Source organism: Microchirus variegatus (assembly GCF_963457635.1).
Source record: "Microchirus variegatus genome assembly, chromosome: 23".
Lineage (NCBI taxonomy): Eukaryota > Metazoa > Chordata > Actinopteri > Pleuronectiformes > Soleidae > Microchirus > Microchirus variegatus.
The window spans coordinates 13,024,668-13,047,165 of record NC_139824.1 but is presented as its reverse complement, the minus strand read 5'-3'; the positions used below and the strand labels follow the sequence as shown (position 1 = coordinate 13,047,165).

Here is a 22,498-nt window from a genome sequence, read left to right as displayed (position 1 = left end):
TCGATTTTGCATTTCTGTTACCATTCAATTAGGAACTGTAAATACAGTTACATACAGAGATTCTCCTCTTCACACAGAAAATAGTGGCTGAAAACAAGGGAAACATATGCAACTGTGGAGGAAATAATAATGGCAGCATACACAAATATTATTGACAGCACACACATTACAGGATTACATGCTTCATATCTCATCAGCATTCTTTACACACACATAGGTAAGGTACATATTTGGCTAAGAGAGAATGTTTCATTTATTGTATAGCAGTGAGATAGAGAGAGGGAGGGGGGGGGGGGTCACATTTGCGTTGAACGCTCCAAGAACAGCAGCATCGTTTAGGCTCATGCCACTGCCCCAGCAGACCGCTCTTAAAAAATGGCTGATGCCACCACAGTCATCGAAAGCATTCAGGAGTGCCCCCTGCACTCCAAAAGACCTATGTCTCCTCAACAGATAGAGTGTGCTCTGACCCTTCCAGGGGAGAGTAACTGCGTGGTCAGCCGAGTCCGAGTTTGTCGTTCAGGTGGGTGAACCCAGGTCAGATTTCACCATCTCGATGCATTTTCCATGGATGTTCCAGTCCTTTAGTTTGCATCACATCTGGAGGCAGTTCTGCAGGCACCATGACTGACAATCGCAAAGGCAACAGGGAACTTCGGCAGAGCCATCGAAGAATGTTTCAGTATACAGGGTGAAGACGAACGGAGTCAGAACCACACTGCACAATCCTCTGTCCTCACATACTGGGCTTGCTCTGTTAAATAATCCACAGTGCAGGATTTGTGTGTTTGAGTGTTGTTGTTGGGAATACTAAAATTGTTGATATTTGTAAATAATTTGCTTCTTATTTCTGTTGTTTTTATTTACTTATTACTTTTAATGACCTTGATATTTTCAGTTTCATTCATTTGTTAATTTTCATTCATTCAAACAGTGGTAAGTTGATACCCACATTGGAAACCAGTGTGTGTAACAGGTATGCTTAATAACATGTTATATATGCGCATATATTAAAGTTTAAAAAGTATCTGAAAATAAATAAAAGTACATTGTACCCTTTTAAAACACTTTTTGAAATGTCTAAATCTGTTTGCACGTATTTTTGTTTATCGTCATGAATGTCACAATATGTCATGAGTTACTCATACAGCCCCATTTCATAAATATCAAACTATGTACAGATAAACCAGAGAGCACATGTCGTACCAGAGTAATTATAATAATACTAATACTAGTTATATTAACAACAACAATACACTTCATTTATATAGCTATAATAGCAAGGTCTTCATCTTAAACAGGAACATACTGTATATTTTTATAGGTTTGGTGCTATACAGTAGATAGTGATGTGCTCATATTTGTTTTTTGTAAGCGTATGTTATGAGTATGTGTATTGTGGATGTATTTGTGTAGTTAATCCTCGCTGCCAGAGGGAGGTGCTGCTCCTGTTGTGTTGTGTCTCCACTTGATTTTTGCAGGTGGCGAGTTGAGATGCCGATTGGCCAGGAGGTGATCAGGCCAGCTTTAAAAGGGTGCTTCCTGGAGGTGTCTCCCCTCTTTGCGTTTGTCCCAATCCCAGCCAGACCATGCTGAACTATATCATGATGTGTAGCTTTGATTTGTGTCAAGTGTGAATTTTCGTTAAAGCTCTGTGCACAAAGAAACCATATTGTTTTGTGCAGTCCTGGTAGGTAGGGGTTGAATAGCCATTTTGTTTGGGAACCTTTTTTTCTCCTGTATTTTCTTGTACTATTCATTTTATGGATAGGTATATTAGTTTATCAATTGACAGAGATGTTGTTTATTTTGGCCTTGCTCACACTGAAGTTAAACTAACATGTGTTGAAAATAAATTTGTATTGGACTGCAACTGTCATTGTCTCGGTCTTTGGGAGTTGGGAGACAGGGGGAGCACTTTTATGTTACGCTCAGGTCACCACTAGGCCTAGGCGTAACACACAGCAGCAGCGTTTTTGGACCGGCTTTAAGTCAGGGAAGCCTTACTGATTCCACTGTATAATGAGTTACAATAATCACATTTGGAGTAAATGAAAATGTGAATCATAAAAATGCCTTCAAGATCATCTTCAGTTGAATGAAACAGGAATTTACAACACTTTTAACCTATGCATAAAGAGAGAGAAGTTTAGAATTAAAGATGACCCATACATTCTTTGCTGTCTATGACCTTTCCAGAGAGATGGCCCAACGGTGCCTTCTGTAGTCAGGGCACCAAATAACATTAACTCAGACTTTTTCATCATTAAATTTAAGAACATTTTGAGACATCTGTGAATTTATGTGCGCAAAATTCAACAAAATAGATTAGTCAGATTGGAGGGGTCGGAGGGTTTCAGTGGTACATGCAACTGAGTATCATCTGCATAGATCAACACGTTGATTTATAGTTGTCGTTTTTTATTTTTTTGTCAATACAATGACGCAATTATCAATTTAATCTCTCCTCAGTGTCAGAGGAGGTCACAAACACACTGAAAATTGACATATATTTGTGTTGTCAGACTGGCTAATAAAAACATCATTTGGTCTTTGTGAACAGAAATTAAGTGTGGGGAATATAAGATCTGATCACATGTGGTCACGGGAGAATAATTCAGGGTATAGTCTGATAACAGGACTGAAGTGACAGACTGTGCAGTTGGGAATTGCTCAAAACGGATGTTCAACCCATGCCTGAATTGGGTCTAAAATACAAGCAAAGAATAGCTTTCTGTCCCTGTATTCATTTCTGGTATCATAATGCTTTGCAACTTAAAAGTACGCATGCTGCTTTTACTACTTGTTGACAACATTCTTTGGGGCATTCATGAAGCCACTGGTTTGGCGTGTTTCTCAAAATAAAGAGGAAACTGTTGGTATAATTAAAACTCTCCGACCGACTGTATTATTTTGTTAAATGGTTGGTTGATGTGACGTACTTTGAGTGTCACTGGGAGGGTTTCGGGTGAGGGTAAAGGCCACATTATACTTCTCCGACTGCGTATGCGTTATCCGTCTGCGTCACCACGGAGACGCCTCGAGCATTTATACTTCTGCGTCGTGGTGACGGACACTCGCTGCAATTTCCCGCCCGATCAGTAGGGGTCGCTGCGCAAGGTTGTTGTGCTTCTGGCTACAGTGAGCAATGGCGTCCGAGAAAGAAAGAGAGAGAAAGACTGTTGTTGTTGAAAAAGTGGCCGTTTCTCACTTTTCTGTGTCACGGAACGCAGTTTTAAGATAATTTGAGGCGAGAAATTGGCCATTTAGAGTCTAAACATGTGCTGTGTGTGTTAAGATATGACGTATTTATAGTTCGGCAGCGGTGTTATCGGCGGGGATCAGCTCCGCCTCTGTCAGGACGCCCGGAGCGCACTGAGAGCCGGCACAGAGCAGCTTAGCTCAGCCTGTCCTGAGGACCAATCGCAGCTCTTGCCGTCTCCGTAGTCCCTTGACGGAGTGACGGACACTTAAAAAATATTCCGTGCACCCGGAGACGACGCAGAGGCTCTTCGACAGGTTCTGCGTCGACGCAGAGGACTCTGCGTAGCTACGCAGAGCACTTTACGCAGAAGTATAAATTGGGCTTAAGGCTGGGGATTTCCAACTCGTTGGAACACACAGGTCATGTAAACCAGATTTGTTTGGAATTCCCGTGAGCGTAAACTCCCTAAGACATAATGTTGGTATGTAAAAGCCATGAAGGTTGTCAAGAAATTAATCATTTTGAAAAAAAAACCAACAATATTTATTTGTTTTTGTCAAAAATACAGTACATATTTTCTACGCTTATCTACTTCCTTTTCACATCCTGTAACTGAGAGCTATACAAACTCTGATTATTGGTCATCTCATACTACTGCCTCAAACTATTTGACATGGAAACTGTTTGGAAACGGCTTCAGCTGTCCAAAAAAAAAACTGATTAGTTGTTCTTCTGGAACTGTCGGCATTAAGGAGGGGTAGAATTTGAAGAATGCTTCACAGCATTAATAAATCCTCCTTCTGTAGTAATTCGAGGGTCAAACTGGTTATTTCTGTGCTTGTCTATTTCAAGTCAATTTCGTAGAGATGCCTATCACTCTGTGTCTATAATGATTTTACTGTTTTGTAATTCCCTTGCAAGTATAAGTTGGATTGCAATGAAATTAAGTGCAAACAGGATGAAAAACAACATTGTGGATGCCAACTTTTATTAAAACACCAAAGAAGATGAAATTGACAAGAAAATAACTGTAATCCTTGACTCTGTCTCGTGCTTTAACTGGGTACATTTTTAGTATTGATCATTTGCAATATCAATATTTTGAAAGATGCATTCTGAGTATTCAAGAATGTTGTTCACACTTCACAAGTGTAGCCTCATTCCAGTCCACAACCCCACCCTTCCTTAGTATGCCTCATTCTCAAGTGTGTGCAGGTATCCAATAGAGTCTTGGACTCCCAGTTCCTCCACTTGCACATAGACTTCCCGAGGATTCCGAGGAAAAATCACCTCAAACACAAACTACTTGTCTAGTTTCTACTGCTGCTTATATTGTACTTCAACTGTATGTGGTTTGCCGGCGGCTCAGCAGCTCCAGTGGATTGTCACCACTGCCCAGAAGATCCTCAGATGCTCTTCCCTCTCCCTGGAAGAGTTGTACAGTTCCCACTCTCTCAATGGGCCCAGAATATTTTCTATAAAGGTCCCATATTATGCAAAATCAACTTTTCAATCATTGAGATGAAACGCGATGTTGACTTCCGCGCTCTTTGGGACGTCACAATGCGCTAAATTCCTAGTATTGTTGTCTCACGGAGCTCCGCTTTGTCCCTAAAACATGCGTAAGAGTGCCGGCGAGGGCAACGGTATCCAAAAACCGGAAGTCCGCAAAAAGTTCTATTCCTGGCTCCACAGTGCAGCACAGAGTCCTACACAAACTTCCATCCTCAGAGGATTTATCTGTCCAGTGGATACATGTTATATATGGCGGCAATGTGCCTGCTAGAGGCTGCAAATGATCACTTTTCCAAATGCTAACTGCTGTTAGCTCCCAGTAGCCTCTGTGGCTGATGTCATTTCCTGTCACTTAAGTTTCATTTTACTTACACTATAAAACTAGTTCAACTTGGAGAAATAGGGCATAATATGAGTCCTATAACATCTATCCCACCATGAACATGTGCTATGTGAGTTATAGAGTTTACATGTTTTAGTATATATTCATATATTTCTAGATGTTGAACTGGATTGTATTACATTTTGTTGATTAAGGGTGTGCAATGACACTAAAGATTCTATTCTATTTCGATTGGTGTGTGTTGATTATGTGACGTAAATTGGAATATTTAAAAGCCCTCTAACTCATCCAGTAGCCCAAACTTGTCTCTTCAGAATGTGGGCAAGCTTGATTCTGTGTTGAGATTATTTGAATTCCTGTCCTTTTTTGCAATGCTTACCTATGAGTACGTCGTATCTCAAAGAGAAGAAAAGAAGAACATTAGGTTACCTTGTTCAATGTATACGTTTTAAATTGCCATTTTAAGATGTCAGGTGAGATGTCAAGAACTTTGTTGGTTCTCAGGGATTTATAGCATTTCTCCATGATCTGCCCCAGGCTCCTAGATTTGGTTCTTGGCCTCCTGTCGATGCATTACTCAGATGTTGATCTCACTGTTCCTGTTAATTCCTCTTCTATTGTTACCGAGTGTGTTGACTTACTCAATGCTGAGTGTCACAATAAAAGGCACTTCAATCAATCAGTCATTCCTGTCAAGCATATTTTTCTCTCTTTCTGTAAACTCTTTGCCTCTTTGTTGTTTATATCTTATATCTAGCTATTGTAGCACTTTTTCCCCTAGAAAATGTCTCTGTGTTTTTCAGCTGTCCAGGTTGCCAAAATGACACACACACGCACTAATGTACACTTTGTTACAGGGAGAGAATATTATGTGACACATTATGCACGTATGTTTGAAATTGCAAGGATGTCTACTAACATTACTCAAACTGCACCCTCGTCAGAGTCATGACCCCCCCCCCCCCACCCCACACCCACCAAACAAAATGATGTGCAGCAAAACAAGTCCCACAACTTCTGTCAGGTGGTTGATAAAGCCAGAATTTCTTGTCTCGGACAAAAACATCTGTCACTGACAACTCTCCACTTCCATTTCTTGAGTCGAGAAGTTAAGGCGTCTGGTTCCTACCTCAGTGTAAGCTCTTACTATCCACTGAACAGCTGTTGTTAACACAAAAAAAAGGACTTGGGAATCAATTTGAGGTAAGACATAAAAGACAAGTTTGTTTTTGTTTTTGCTAATACTGGCATTAGTTTATAACTGAATATACAATTGAGTTTTTTTAAATATCGAAACAAAATAGAAATACATTGTATTGTTAACATCTACGTCTATCTACAGATTCACATAATATAATATACGTATGGATTTTTGCAATTAATACTTTTTCCACATATTTAAATACATATATGCACACTCTAAAATGCACTAAAGTATGAAAATGATGTATGTCCATAATTGTAATTATTTCTGCAATCTGTATGCTGGGTGTGTGCTGCCTTAAGTGGATGTTTGTTATTAAACTGTGATACTATAGCAGAGGGATTTCACTTCTCGACTTGTCAGTGTGTAGCTGATCTGGGAGCATCATATTGCAGCTGTTAGCTGTATGTTTAATGGACGTTCTTGTGTAGCTTAGTTTATATGATAAAAAGGTGAGTCAACATAATTGCAGTATCTGATAATTCCATTCCATTCTTAACAATGATAAAATAATATAGATCGCTTCTCACTCAATATCATTCAGATTGAATGGTTGATACACACGCTATTTAGAGAAATTGATACTGGTTCCATATGATAACTATATGAACTGAACCCACAAAAGATACAGTAGACAAGTATCCCCACAGAACTGGTGAGAAGAAAACATGCAGTTGCGAGCAATTAAAGGATTGATTGGAATCCGAAACTGCAAACTGAGGTATGCAACCATTCTTCATCAGATAAGAAAGCGACACAAACTTGTTTCTCCAGAATATTTGGATACTGCATTTAGAAGATTATACTCAGAGTTAACTTTTTTTCTCTGTTAATACATTTTTTTGTGTCAGAATTAATTTCAAAATCAGTTTTGCCTGTGTCCTTTTGGTTGAACATATTTTAAGAGTTAAATCAGCCTAACTTTTGAATTGGTTGTTACTGTTATACGTTATACTATATTATTGACCTGTATTTAGAAACCTCACCTATATAAATTGACTGGACTGGCAATGTTTATTTGAATTACACCAATTTTCCTAACATAAAACAAATTAAAATATACTGCATATTCATAACTTGCCATATTTCACAGATACCAGATATAGGAGGATGGATCCCTGCATGCTTCTTCTACTAGCAGGTATTTGTTCACACATGTGCTTACACATGTAACACACAAGGGTTGGATATGGGAGATGTATTTATTGTTTTGTTATATTTATAATAACTTTGAATTGGACATAATGTGTATTTTTGTCTTTCTAGGTCTAGTGGAAATAACAGCAACAGCAGGTAAAATACACAATGTCTTTAAGGGTTAACATTTTAAGCAATGTTCCAGTGGTTTCAGTGTATTGATACATTAACGAATCCAGTTGTTTAACTGTATATGTATGTAAGTTTGCTCACAGTAATTCATAATATATTCAATGCACTTCCAGTCCAATGTTAATTTTATTTTATGGCACAGTAAGTAATAAAGAAACAACTTCCCAAGCCCATGTTTCCAATTTTTTTCTCTGCAGCTGACACACACACACAAGATGTTTGCCAATGTTTCCCGACAAAATGTCTTTATTGTATACTAATTGAAGATTATCATACGACACAGATGCTCCATACAGTTCACCTTCACCAGCATTCGATGCGACCTCTCAACCCTTCAATCCAGCCTCACTACCAGTCGATGTGACCACTCTACCTCCACTTCCACCCTCGCTACCGGTAGATGTGACCACTCTACCTCCACTTCCACCCTCGCTACCGGTAGATGTGACCACTCTACCTCCACTTCCACCCTCGCTACCGGTAGATGTGACCACTCTACCTCCACTTCCACCCTCGCTACCGGTAGATGTGACCACTCTACCTCCACTTCCACCCTCGCTACCGGTAGATGTGACCACTCTACCTCCACTTCCACCCTCACTACCGGTCGATATGACCACTCTACCTCCACTTCCACCCTCGCTACCGGTAGATGTGACCACTCTACCTCCACTTCCACCCTCACTACCAGTCGATGTGACCTCTCTGCCTCCAAATCCACCCTCGCTACCAGCCTCCAGCATGTCACCTCCAGGTATTGCTTTGACAATGTTACAACTACTTCATTCAAGTCAGCGAGCAAAGATTTGGTTCATTTTAATGCAATATAACAATATCATAAACACATGCTTTTAATTTGCCTTGTTTTTTATGATAAATGTTAACTTTAGTACCAACTGATATTTAGTGTACTTGCAGCCAATTGAATCTTCCAAACAATAACTAATGTGTTATGGTCCTCCCTACTGAAACTATACTATACTATACTATATACTGATTCTCCCACACCCAGTGAGCGAACAATGACCCTTACTTTCAGTCTTAATCAAACATATTGTTCAGACCTCTCCGACTCAACCTCAAAAGCATATCAGACTTTAGCAACAACAGTTTTCTTTGTAGTTTGATGATTTAATGAATTTTCAGCTACAGTGACTCCATCTCCTGCAACAACTACCACCATTACGACGACAACTTCTACAACAACTGTTCCAACAAGTACTACGACAACTGCCACCACTACGACAACTGCGACAACTACGACAACCACCACAGCTCCATCAACGGATCTACCGTCTTCCGGCGAAGGAATACTGTCCCTTACATTCCATCTTAATCGAACATATTCATCAGATCTCGCTAACTCGTCCTCGGCAGGGTATCAATCCTTGTCAACGCTAGTGGTCACAGAGGTAAGTTCATCAAACTGCAAACAAAGTAGCTCATCTGTTAAAAGAAAGTGAAGGTACCCATCCCCACTGCTCCCAAGCGATTGGGTTAATTGGCCACTCACAAATCGATCCCAGCCATGGCGGCTCACAGTGTACTCCTAGTATTGTAATGTCCAGTGTGTCATGTTTTACGAGGCAAATTGGTCATCATCAGTATGCTATATCTGATGACCAGTTTGAAATAAAACATGACATATTGCTTTCCCCTACATGGAGGTAATAAATGCTTTATTGAAAAGTACTGGTATCAGTACTTGGTATCGGGGATGTATTTACTTGGTATCCAATCAGTACCAAATTTTGCTTTACTACACACCACTACATTATACAGTATGTTGAACCCTAAATGTCCTTAATGTCCTCATTGCAGTAGCAAGTGTCCCCAACAACCCTAATTCACACCTTGACTTGGGTGAAACTAAAAATTCGGTAACTGGGTGAGGTTGTGTATTGAAAATATATATTTTTTTCCTAGCTCAACAAGGCAGGTAACAAGCTGTATGGACCATTGTACAAACGCTCCCGCGTTAACTCATTCAGGTAAGAAATAAATTTTTCAATCGTTGACTCATTTCTGCAACACGTTCCACCCACTTTTCCTTCATGATCTATTGTTTTCTCTGCCATTGTAGTAATGGATCGGTGATCGTCGACGCCACTGCTGTGTTCGTGAACCAAAGCTCGGTTCCTTCATCACTTAATGCAACTATACTGTTCGCCAAAGAACTGGAAAACTCTACCGCCCTGGATCTGGTATCGGGCACCTTTTTTGCAAGTAAGTCACAGTTTGAAGGAATTCTTCGAAGTTACACATTAACTGTTAGGATTTACTTTTAATCCTGACTTACTCTCCTATTTCAGCCACATCAGGCAGTCCACCTCTGCCCTCCATGGGCTCACTGGCTTTCATTGTACTGACATTGCTTGCTGTGAAGCAGATGCTCTTTGACTTCTAGCCTGTATCAGAGGTACAGTAGATACACTGAGAATGAACTTGTAAAACCAGCGCTATGGTCTAAATGTGGAATAAGTGTTGTTAAAATGCCAATGAATAAAACAATAAAAGACCACATAAGTACACATTATGACATTTACCAATGCAATGTGATGTGGTAAAAAGACATGTACTCTGTGTCATAGATTAAGGGCATATTTTGTGTTTGGATTCCATTTTATTTAAGGTACTAATTTTTGGATTAACAATGACAAAAAAGCGTCCCTTTTGCAGTTGCCATTCAATTATTGTACAAAGTATTTATTTGAAAGTAACATAACTGTAAACTGACTACACACACATGGGTCCAGATCTTCATCACTTTTTCAAGGTCATTTATAGATATAGATAGATTTGTACAGAAGAGTATTAGGACCACATGTGAACAACCAATAAAAAAGCAGAATTCATGTTTTTTTTTTTTTTTTCTTTTCTTTTCATTTTTATATGTGGCCCTAATCCTCTTCCGTAGATTTGAGCATACCACATCATACTGGAAAATGTACTAATGAACATCAACAGATGATCTCTAAAACAGTAACAGAATACTGGATGTCTTTTTTTTTCTTCTGGATGTTAATACTTTAGTTGTGTATAAGTGTTGATTACCAAATAATTACACGCTTACCTTTAACGTGACCTTTCTGGTTTTCAACTTCTTCATTTATAAAATGTAATTTTTCCTTAAAGGGTCAAAGAAGAGATTCAGGGTGAATCTGTTAATTGTCAGCAAAGGTTATGACCATTGCAAAGTTAAAAGGAATTTAAGCAAATAGATAAACATTAGCATCAACAATCAATGTTACTATGAGAAGGAAAACAAGGCCTTGTTCAATTGGGAACCTTACAAAGAAATACATCCAGGTGTGTGCACATAAACGAACACTCTACCTCATTCTGACAATTATTTTCTCCAGAAAAGAATGGTGATGATACCCATATTGGAAACCAGAAACTGTCTCTTCACCACTGCATGAAAAGTGACCTCTAGATTGGTCTCAACCCCATACAAATCATAGTTAGTTGAATGTGTACTACATTTGTATATATCTGGCATCTGAGTAAAAAAACAAAACAAAAAAAAACATGTTTATAGATGTTTTTGTGTTTCAAGTTCATTTCAGTCATGAAGATTGTGTGAAGGGTTTGGGGTTTTATTAATCTGAATAAAATACTGCCTGATTTTAGTGGTTTGCACATGCATGCATGCATATGCATGTTGCATAAATTATATTAATGTTTAGTGTACAGTTGATAAAAATGAGCTGTCATGCTCTGGCATTGTACATGCAATGGGAAAAATACACCAGAAGAGGGCTGCATTGACATGAGGATGTTTCAGATCACTGTATTCTTTGCCCCTGATATAATCTGAAATCTGTAATCCCTTTGTAGGTTTAACTGAATAAACTGTGCCAAACCAAACGCAGCCTGTCCCTTCATTAGATGCTTTAGAGCTAAGTTCTAGTAACAAAAGAGAATTCAGAAGCAAAACTGCTGGACTTTAATTGGAATTTTATGTGCTGATGTGGAGATTGATTGACTGAATTGGTCAGCTGTACTCTCACAAAAATACATATCCTATATTCAATCCGGTTTGGGATTCATATTTACAGGTCTACTCTCAACAAAATCAGTGCCCACATATCTTGCAGCTTTGAAGCCAGTTCCAGCAGGTTGCGTCTGGAACTGATTTATCATGCTACACCAGGCAGACAGCGGCTCATCAGCAGCAGCTGCGCTGTCTGGAGTGGGGAGTTGGGAGTGAAGAGGCCTTCCTCACGGTGGGTGAGACATTTTCACACGGTTCACTGCAAAACATCGAAGTGTCCATTCACCAATACACAAGCACATATTTATTTTTGCATTAGCATGCTACTACTTTGCGGCTAACCTGTTTCCAAAGGTAAGCTAGCGAGGCTACGATTAGCGTTAGCGTAGTGCTAACACAATACAAACACTGTGCAACCTCCACTGGCGTGGCTGACAGTCACAACAGCTAGCCACGCTAATGCTAATCGAAAAAGAAAACATTCGCGTTGTGCCTAATGAGGTTGCACAGTGTTTGTATTATGTTAGCCTTTACGTTTCCTTATCATGTCATTACCATAACTGAAAAATCACTGCACTAGTTTTTAAGAATGGAAGTAAAAAAAACAATATCATAAACCATCTGTAATTTCAAAACACTTAAAGACTCAAGTGGCTATTTCTTTAAGGAGCATCAGATGGACCAGTATTGAATTGTGTTTGTTTGTTTGTTTGTTAATCTTGAGAAAATGAAGGCTTTCCATGTAAATACATATGGACACAGCATTACACTGCTTTTAAAACATCATTTTGTGTGAACATAAATTCAAGGGCGAAGGCTTGCAAATTCATTCCAGAATAAAAAACAACGAGTATTATGTGTAGTGCCTCTAGTCAGTATTGCACTGCTGATAATTAAATGTGTAATCATATGAGATAGGACCAACCTCTACTCACTCTCATCACACATTTGAATGGTTGGTCTGAAAAAACACAGGTTTTTTTTTAACCAATGTGCCCCCCCCCCCCCCCCCTTATTAAAAATCCCCCATGTTTAATTAGAGCACATCCACCACACTTGAGATGCATCTGTCACTGGCTGAGGCCCAAGGTATCCAAGCAAGTGGTGCTCCACTGAACACTGTGACACATGAAAGGGATTTTGATTTGTGCCTGAAATATGCACAATGTGTAGCTGCACCCGCAGTATGTGAATATATTTTAAATGATAAAAATATGCATGTTTTCTACAACCTCGTAACCTGAGTTTACGTCGGCAGAAACAAAGGAACCAAAGGTAGTTTAGTTCCACTTGATTATTATTATTTAAAAGACATTTACAGCTGTCAGCTGTCAAACATACATTGCACTTTCTATCAATATTAATTCCCATACACTCCTGCACAAATGCACAGCTTTCAAAGTGATTTCAACATATAAAGAAGTAAAAGTCATGAATGTCATTATTTAAATCATTGTTTTTGAGTTGAGCTGTGTTGGTATGGGAGGCAGCAGACGTTTCTTTCTTTTGTACTGCGAGTCCTGTAGCGTGGGTTTATTACAGCCCACTTCCCACCTCTTTCATCTCTGTGCAAAAGCAAGGTTGATGGACCTGCAGTGTGACGCAGACATGAGAACAGGCGCTCGTCCTTTCTATACAGGTGAGTTTTATTTGTTTGCCCGATTTTTATTTGTTGCTCTATAGTGTGAAACAGGTTGATAGAAACATTTCTTTTATTTTAAACTGTATTGAAAAGGATCTTGTTTGAGGTTTTCCCCACTTTTAAGGGATGTATGTGGAGTCACAGTAAGTGAGATGCTCTTGGTAAAAATAATGTAGAATACTATTTATTAAAAGGCTTTTTCAGATTTAAATGTACTAATGAAAATAGTTTGTTCTTACCACATTACACCATTTTATGTGTTTCTATTGTATTACTACATTGTAAAAGACAGAATCAAAAGCAGTAGTTGATAATTGTATGATAACTTATTATGTTTACTATCAACATGCATTGTATTATTACCTAAATATGGCAAACATGATCACAATTTGTCTCCACTTAATTGCAGTTTTATTAAGATATCATCAGTAATTGTATTGAACAATTATTTGTGTAGTGACAAATCAGGGAATTGGCTTTTAGAAAATGGATTTGCAATAGAATTATATCGTTTAAATAATAGCCTATAATTGTGTTACCTGTGTATAAGTGTGTCTTGCAGAAAAGGCATTTCTTTCCATTACCTCAGTGACAAAGTACCTGTTGTAAAAAAAAAAAGCCAGTTTAACCTGCTTTCTCTGAAAACAGCCTTTGTGGCAGACATGATATATACATATATCAATAACCATGTAAATGATTCTGTAAACTAATGTTAGGATGCATGTTTTGAGTTGAAATCAATCATTTGCGTATACTATCACATTGATACCAATGCCTTGCGAGCTTGAGTGCAGTACCGTGACACTCGGCTGTCACTATACGCAGTCCCTGTGGTGTTCATTAAAATCTGTCCAAATCATCTGCAACATTTACTCCATGTGTTTACACCACGGGCACTTTTCAATTTCATATTATTCAGCCCGTTGCTGTCATATTATGTGTTCTGCTATGTGACACATGAAAGGACAGAAATAGTACAAATGAGTAAGCGTTCACAGAGAGAAAACTATTTTAAAATGTTTATGATTTTGTAATTGTGGTGACTAGTCCACAAACCTTTGTTACATGAAGCCAGATCAGTGAGATCTGATGTTTGTTTGGAGAAGTCTTTGACCTCTCAAGCTATATTAAGTGTTTGTTGGCACTTCATGTATTTACAAGACATATTTAAAACCAGTGATATTCTACTAGTAGCATCAAGACCGAAATCGCTCTGAAAACAAAGCACGTCTTACTTTTACAACTGTATATCTGTTTTGTTTTGACAGATTTCGATAGAACATGGACAACAGCAGCCTGGAATTGCTCGGAGATACTAACACGTCTCTTCAGATTGAACTTCAGTCCTGCACGACCCTGAGGAACCAGGCCTCTCGAGTTTTTCTTTATGCCTTCTTCTTCGTCAGCATTGCCTGCACAGTGGTGGGAAACCTCCTGGTGGTCTTGTCTATCGCCTACTTCAAGCAGTTGCAGTCACCCACAAATTCCTTTGTGATGTCCTTGGCAGTGGCTGACTGTCTCGTCGGCCTCGTCGTGATGCCCTACAGTATGATTCGGACTGTAGAGGGATGCTGGTACTTTGGTGCCCCTTTCTGTCGACTTCACTCTAGCCTGGATGTTATGCTTTGCACCGCCTCCATATTCCATCTCAGCTGCATTGCCTTTGACCGCTACTATGCCGTCTGCAACCCATTAATTTACGCTTTAAAGATGTCCAGCAGGCAGGTAGCGTTCCTCATCGTTGTGTGTTGGGTTGTTCCCATGCTTATTTCCTTCGGCCCCATAATGCTAGATCTTCATGTTGCTGGCGTGGACGTCTTACTCCCGAAAGACGCGTGCGTGTTCTTGGTCAACCGCATTTACGCTGTAATGGCTTCCTTGGTAGCCTTTTACTTGCCAATGGCGATCATGTTAGTCGCATACTGGAGGATCTACAAAGCCGCCAAAAGGCAAGCCCGACAGATCAGTGCCATGGAAAGCCAGATGGCTGCGGGCGTGGGCAAAGATTCGAGCAAGAAACGAAGACACCGAAACAATATAAAGAGAGAGAGAAAGGCAGCAAAAACGTTGGGTATCATCATGGGAGTTTTCCTAATTTTCTGGATGCCCTTCTTTACAGTCAACATTGTGGACCCGTTTATTGACTACAGCACCGGAGTGGTTGTCTGGGATGTATTTTTATGGCTAGGATACATCAACTCGTCCCTGAATCCCTTCCTGTACGGTTTCTTCAATCGCTCTTTCCGTAGGGCATTCCTCATGTTCATAGGCTGCAGAGTATGTCTGTCTGGATCTTCCCCCGGTATGGAGCTATCTCACACACGGAAAGAGGCAAATGCAGATATATCATGAAATAATAACTGTATCTGTACATTTTGTGTAGGCATATAAAGATTAGCAAGATTAACAGTAAGGGTTTATATCTTTGGACTAAGAGGCAGTATTCATTCAGATGGCCACTATCTCAGATTAAAAAATTGTTGAGTGATATTTTTGAGCTGTTTTTGATACAGGTGTCAGGAAAAGCATAACAAATAATTCCACTTGTAACACCAACCAACATAATTATTCTTTTGCTTTGGGCATGTTAATGTGTATGTCTAATGTTTATGTCTAAAACTTTGATTATCTGATTCCAAACCAAAGTTGATCTGACATGCACATTTGAAATCAATCAAACTCTACTAAGAGTTTATATTAAGAGTTTAAATGAATTAAGAAAATAAAAAATTGTGATTTGAACACAGGTCTTTGTATTCATGTTTTCAAACATTACTGATGTCAAGAAAACCATGGTCATCTTGATTTCAATGTTGTCCCTTATGATATAGATCTATCTAAATAACAAATGTGAAATATTCTGTCGAGTTTCCTCTTGCAGAGCATGTGTTGCAGGGGGTGTGGCAGCTGACCTAGCACACCTGTTTCCCATTCCTCATCACACTCCATATAAAAGCCTGTTCATCACTTCACCACATGCTTCTTGTCTGTTGGTGCCACATCTTTGATGCAACTATTTGCCAGTTTTCCTTGAATATTTTAGCATTTTTTTGGTAATTCTTTTCTTTTGTTCCTCGGCTTGCCGAATCGTGCCTTGTATATTTTGTGTTCTCAGTGTCTTATCTTCTGCGAACCAGCCAGCCAGCCCCCCCTGACACCTCCTTTAGTTTTTGGGACAATAAACTCCAGTGACTCTTTTATGTTTATGTCTCTCTGCTTTGCAATTTTTCACAGCAAAGCCTAGCAAAAAAGGTTAACATTAATTTTAAATGTTGACGTTTCAGTGCCATCAAAAAAAATCACAATGTGCAACTCATTGTGTTGATAATAAGTCAAATACACATATGCTTGTGCTTCAGTTTATTGACTATGGCAAGCTGTGTAATTTAGTCTGCCTTGTGCATAATGTGCATGCCTGTAAATGTGCAAAATGTTGATCTTCCCAAAAGCCTCACTGAAAATCCACACAATTTTAAGAATATATTTGCCACTTCCTGTTGCAGATACACAGGTGCTGCTGATTCACTGCTGCGTCGTTAGATACATGAGTGTCACTGAGGCAAATCTCGATAAAAGACACAAGTTGGAGGCAGCAGTGTATTAACAACTCATGTGTGCCATGATGTAAATTTACTTTAGTTTCTCTACATGGACTTGGGAGCTAAAAGTGAAAACGCAGTTATTGGCAGAACTGATTTTATTACATTTCATTGACATAATCAGAACATCAGAATGTACAAAAAAACCCCACTTATTTTAAAACCTATCCTCACATGATAATGTAAGTAATAGTTTGGTGGCCAAGTAGACTTATTATGATACTGCAACGAGTGAGCATATCAACCAGAGAGATAAAGTTAACTGCTAAAATAAATATTATGCAGCATCTCTACTGACCTCTTATCTTTATAATGCCTTGTCAGAGTAGAAAAATGTCAGATGACGTACAATCATTCAAAAGAATTGCACTTTTATGTTTGAAATAAGCTGACATAAAACTAACAACTATTCAGTGCTGGCTATAATACTTGAAGACAAGGAGACTGACAGGAAGTAAAACAGTAGTAATGACACTCGTGTATCTCACCAGAAGCGTGAAAACCTGTCAAATATTGAGCGTGTAACGTCAATACAACAATAAAATCAAGCAAAAGGAGTTGAACATTTCAGTGTGCACTTCCAAAATGTGGCTTGAATCACTTCACGTGAGTTCAGATTGTTTTGTGAACACAAAATCATGGCCCTATCTCAGTCTTTCATTGCATGCTGGTCCATTATGGCCCATTGAAAAATAAATAGAACATTCTCCAGTCACCCTCTAAATGTCAGTTTCTTTCAGGCCATAGCAGTCTGCCAGATCGTAAAATTGATAACTGTTCTGTTCACACGAGTTAAAAATCCCCATTGAAACTGTGTCGACTATGTCAAACTGGTCCGCGGCAGGTCGAGTGCTTTTCCCCGTCCCTCCCTTGATTTTATTTGACAGATTATTCACTTTCTCCTTGAGCTGGAATGAGGACTTTTGCAGGGGTGGAAACAGGCTCCATCTCTTGAAATCAAGCGAGTTCCCTTTCCCCTTGTGCAACAGAGAATTTCCACAGGACTCGTGCACAGCGCAGCCAGGCCCGTAGTCTGCTCTCTGATCCCTCGCCATTCCCTTGACAGCTGTCCGCCACCGCTGGTCGTAGAAGCGGCGGAGAACCCTGCGTCGTTGGCGACACTGGCACCTGAGCAGTCGCGTGAAAGCCCTCTGGAACTCTTTGCTCGAGCAGGGGTAGATCATGGGGTTGATGCAGCTGTTGAAGTAGCCAAGCCAGAACACCACCTTGAATACGGTTTCGGAGGGCTTCAGTGTTGGGAAGAATGAACCTGTGGAGGCAGAAGGTTTGGATGTTTCAGTAAAATGAGATGTGAAGCATCATCACCCAATCTATTAAATAATGGCTTCATATTAAATCAGATAAACCTATCCTCATTAACTGGATATATGGTAACCCAAGCGTTTAAAGCTCACATAGAGTGGTCCTGTTGCACATATATGTTAGTTATGGAGGTCTACTTACATACATTAACTTGGTTTTATGGTCAAAAACCTCCTAGTTGCTGTAAACGAGCCGATAGAAATCCTCTTCCCCAGCCGCGATATTTCAGACTCAACTCTCACCCCAGCTTCCCAACTGTCTTGTGATTGGCCAGTACCCGGAAGTGACATATTCAGCACACCAGCTCTCAGAAGCACAGCTCCCCCCTCTGGAACGGTGGATGCACTGCTACTCATTATCAAAACATTGTTTTAACAGTGTTTAAAAATAGCTTCTTCACGACTCCCCACCGCAGTCGCTTTTATGACTTTGACCCAGAGTCAGAAGACACTGTCGCTCGTGAAACACCTCCACAACGGACGTTATTCTTCTTCTGCGGTATAATGTACGCAACCGGTGTTTACGTTACCGGAGCGGGTTTTTTCAGAGATCTCGCTGAGCCCAAGATTACAATAAAACACAGCGTTTCTCAGCAGTGGCTGAACTGTTTGTTTGGAACCTTCAGGGCTTCTTAAACAAGGTAATGACGCAGATACACTCTAAAAAACAGCGTTAATTGGAACTTCCGGTCTAGGTCCGCTTTAAGGTTTCAGTTATTGAACCCTTACTTAAAAGAAAATCTACCCTCAACCCCTATATTTTAACTTGGTGGTAGCTCCCAAAGGAATAATGTACGGCAAGTTAGAGTGATTAAGGACAGAGATGGAAATGTTTTAACAAGCAAACAGAGAGTGTTGAGAAGCTGGTGAGTAAGGGAGGGATGAGGACATTTGAAGGGGAGATAGTGCCTCAGGAAGTGCAGAGGATTAGTAAGGAGGACGTGCGAGCAGCTCTCAAGAGGATGAAGAGTGAAAAGTAATTTGGTCCAGATTACGTACCTGGATGTATGTAGAGCTGCAACTAACGATTATTTTCGTAATCGATTAATCTGTCGATTATTTTCTCGATGAATCAATGAATCGATGAATCGTTAGGTCCATAAAATGTTAGAAAATGTTAGAAAACGTTGATCAGTGTTTGTCAAAGCTGGAAATGACGATGTTCTCGAATGTCTTGTTTTTGTCCACAAACCAAAATGATGATGAAATGATTTCTTTATGTGCAGCAAAGAAACCAAGAAAATATTCACATTTAAGAAGCAAACAATCAGAAATCTTGTTTTAACCGATTATCGATTATCAAAATAGTTGGCGATTAATTTAGTAATCAATCAATAATCGGTTCATCTATTAATCGTTTCAGCTCTAAATGTATGGAGATGTTTAGGATAGATGTGGAATTTTTGGCCAGTTCCTTTAACACAATTAACAATTGAATACCTGTGTGTGTGTGTGAATATCAGTGAGACACTGAAAATGTAAAGAGTAGAGGTATTGTAAGTGGATGCGTTTAAATGCTTGGGGTCAACCATCCAAAGCAATGGACACTGCACAAGAGAGGTGAAGAAGAGAGTGTAGACAAGGTGGAGACAGAAAAAAGTGCAGCAAAAGTGAAAGGGAAGGTCTACAAGAATGTAGTGAGAGCTGCTATGGTCTATGGCGTGGAGACGGTGGCACTTTCTAAAAGACAGGTGAAGGTGGCAGAGCTGAAGATGCTGAGGTGTCCAGTGAAAGAGATGTTGGTGATCATCATCGTCAACAAAACACACCATACAGTAATTAAAAGCAATAGAACTGGTTATTTATAAAGAATAAAAGGCATGCAGTTTTATTTCCTGAGCTTTATGAACATTTGCATTTGTTGGGTTAGGGTTCAACCCTGTCTTTGTGATGCTGGCCCTCAACATTTTGCAAGTAGTCTCAATTAAAATGCCCATGAGAGTCTTCTCATGTCGAGAGTGATAAGGCAGTGTCCTCTATTGGCTGCCCACCAAAATTACAGCTATTAAATATTATTTTTATTTTTTTAAATGGCAATGACTGCTAACGTGGTTTTACCAAATACATTTACGTTGAACAAAATGTATCTTCATTGTTCCTAAATTGTAAACATAATGTTAGACATTCTTTAAAATGTTAAACATGAGACCAAAGAAACAGCGTGGTTTCAAAACCTAAAGTGCTCAAAACCTATGTTGGTGTGTACATATTGCAATATATATGATATATGTGATATATGCAAGTGGCATTTTCAGTTTGATTTATATGTAGCCAACACACTGGCCCCTCACCGAAAAGGGCTTATTAACTATCTGTAGTGAGTGAGAGGATTTATTTATTTATATGTTTTGACCTCACTTCCTGTCTGATCAAGCACACACACACACACACACACACACACACACACAATCCTGTCCTTTATTGTAATAATTCTGCAAAGACATCAACAAACCAAATCATATCAAGAAATAAAATACCAGGAACATTTACTGTGATGTCTTGGATAAATCAGACATGAAAACAATAGTCACATTGCAGATATATTTTTTTCTAACCAAAGTTTTTATGATACTGTGACATTATGATCACCTTCTGGCATGGTTACCAAAACAGTACAATGAATCCATCATACCCATCTTTTCTGTTTTTAGTCAGGCCATCTTATTATGCAGATTTTTGTAATTAAAAACTATTGTATATCTATATGTATATATTTTAGATTATTGTTATGTTCGTTCAGTTGGTGTAATATGGGACGGCTCCTTTTATAGTGTGTAATTACCTCAAGTGGCACAAGGGGATTCATTATTCACAATCAATTAAATAATTGCAATTTACACCATCATCATTACCCCGGGAGTGAATCAGGAAAACATGCAGTCCACTTGTGTTAAGCATTGGTTTGTTTGAGGATAAATTAGGATTAAAAAAAAGTGATCCTCATGATGCCAGGGAAATGCGCGCACAAAAGATCAGCGAAATAAATGATAATTGTGACGTACCCATTGGCAGAAAGAAGAAAAACGGCAGCCAGCAGAGAATAAACATCCCCACGACGATGGCGAGCGTTTTGGCCGCTTTTTTCTCCCTGGAAAACTTCATCAGACGCACAGAGAGCGAACTTCGGAACGGGTGGTTTTTGCTGCTCTTGGAACCGGCCGTGCGCGCGTCCTCCAGCACGCTGCGACAGTGTATCCGGAGAACCACGTCCATCGACTTGTTTCGCTCCCGTTTGACGCCCGCCTCCAGGCTCTTAGTAGTCCTGCGGGCCACCACGTACACCCGAAAATACATGACGAGGATGACCAAGAGCGGCAGGTAGAAGGAGAAGAGGGAGGAGAAGAGCGCGTAGCCCGGCTCCTCCGTGATCCTGCAGATGCTCTCGTCCACAGGCGGCGGCTCCTTCCAGCCCAGCAGCGGTCCGACAGAGATGACGGTGGATGACACCCAAACCACCACTAAAATGTACCCAGCCCGCCTCTCTGTCATGATACTCGGGTATTTGAGGCAGTATTTGACCCCGATGTAGCGGTCCACCGAGATGATGCAGAGGCTGAGGATGGAGGCGGTGCAGCAGAGCACGTCCACCGCTGCCCAGATGTTGCAGAACACGCGCCCGAACACCCAGCATCCCATAACCTCCAAGGACGCGGAGAAAGGCAGCACAATGGTGCTCAGCAGCAGGTCCGCGATGGCCAAGTTGACTATGAAGAAGTTTGTCACCGTCTGCAGATGTTTGTTGCACACCACAGACAGGATGACTAAAATGTTTCCAGCGATCGCGACCAAGATAAACGCGGAGAGAAAGACGCCGACCCCGACATCCTGCGAGTCCAGAGTGGAGTTCCTGCAGGTGGAGACGCTGTCGTTTGGAACCGAAATGGAGCCATCGTACCCCGGAGCAAACGCGATCCCATGATTGCTGTCGTTCAAGTTATGTTCTGGCATCTTGGAAAGCCATAAAGAAGAACTTCAGAGGAAGTTTGAAAGGAAAGAAAGGCTGTCTTCGCTCTCATGTCAGTTTCCAGTGGGAAGAAAAAAAATAAAGAATATAGTTCAAATCAAAATAAAAAGTAAATAGGCTACAGCTGCAGGCGTGTGCATGCATGATTAGGCAAGTGGTGTCTGTGAAATCAGGCAGCTCAAAAAACACAAGAAAGAAACCCCGTTACAATAATAATAATAAAAACAAACAAAAGAATAAAATATGTTCCATTTGTCCATTTCTATCATGCGGTGGTTTTCCACTGGAGTCACAATGTGTAACAACTCCCTGATATCAGAGTCAGAGCAGGTCTGAACCTACAGCTCCACCCACAAATCACATTCACAGTCTTCACAA

General features: G+C 39.9%; 2 protein-coding genes across 2 annotated transcripts; one reads left to right on the top strand and one right to left on the bottom strand.

Annotated features, from left to right (window-relative positions):
- Positions 1-14,516: 14,516 nt before the first annotated feature.
- Positions 14,517-15,587, top strand: LOC310943928 (5-hydroxytryptamine receptor 4; the record flags this gene model as incomplete). Its single annotated transcript, XM_083909616.1, has 1 exon — positions 14,517-15,587. One exon carries the CDS (start codon positions 14,517-14,519, stop codon positions 15,585-15,587), a length of 1,071 nt encoding a protein of 356 aa, XP_083765742.1.
- A 1,966-nt stretch (positions 15,588-17,553) lies between these two features.
- On the bottom strand, positions 17,554-22,104 carry adra1d (adrenoceptor alpha 1D; the record flags this gene model as incomplete). Its single annotated transcript, XM_083909615.1, has 2 exons — positions 17,554-18,104; positions 21,159-22,104. The coding sequence occupies 2 exons, from the start codon at positions 22,102-22,104 to the stop codon at positions 17,554-17,556; spliced, it is 1,497 nt and encodes a 498-aa protein (XP_083765741.1).
- Positions 22,105-22,498: the final 394 nt, after the last annotated feature.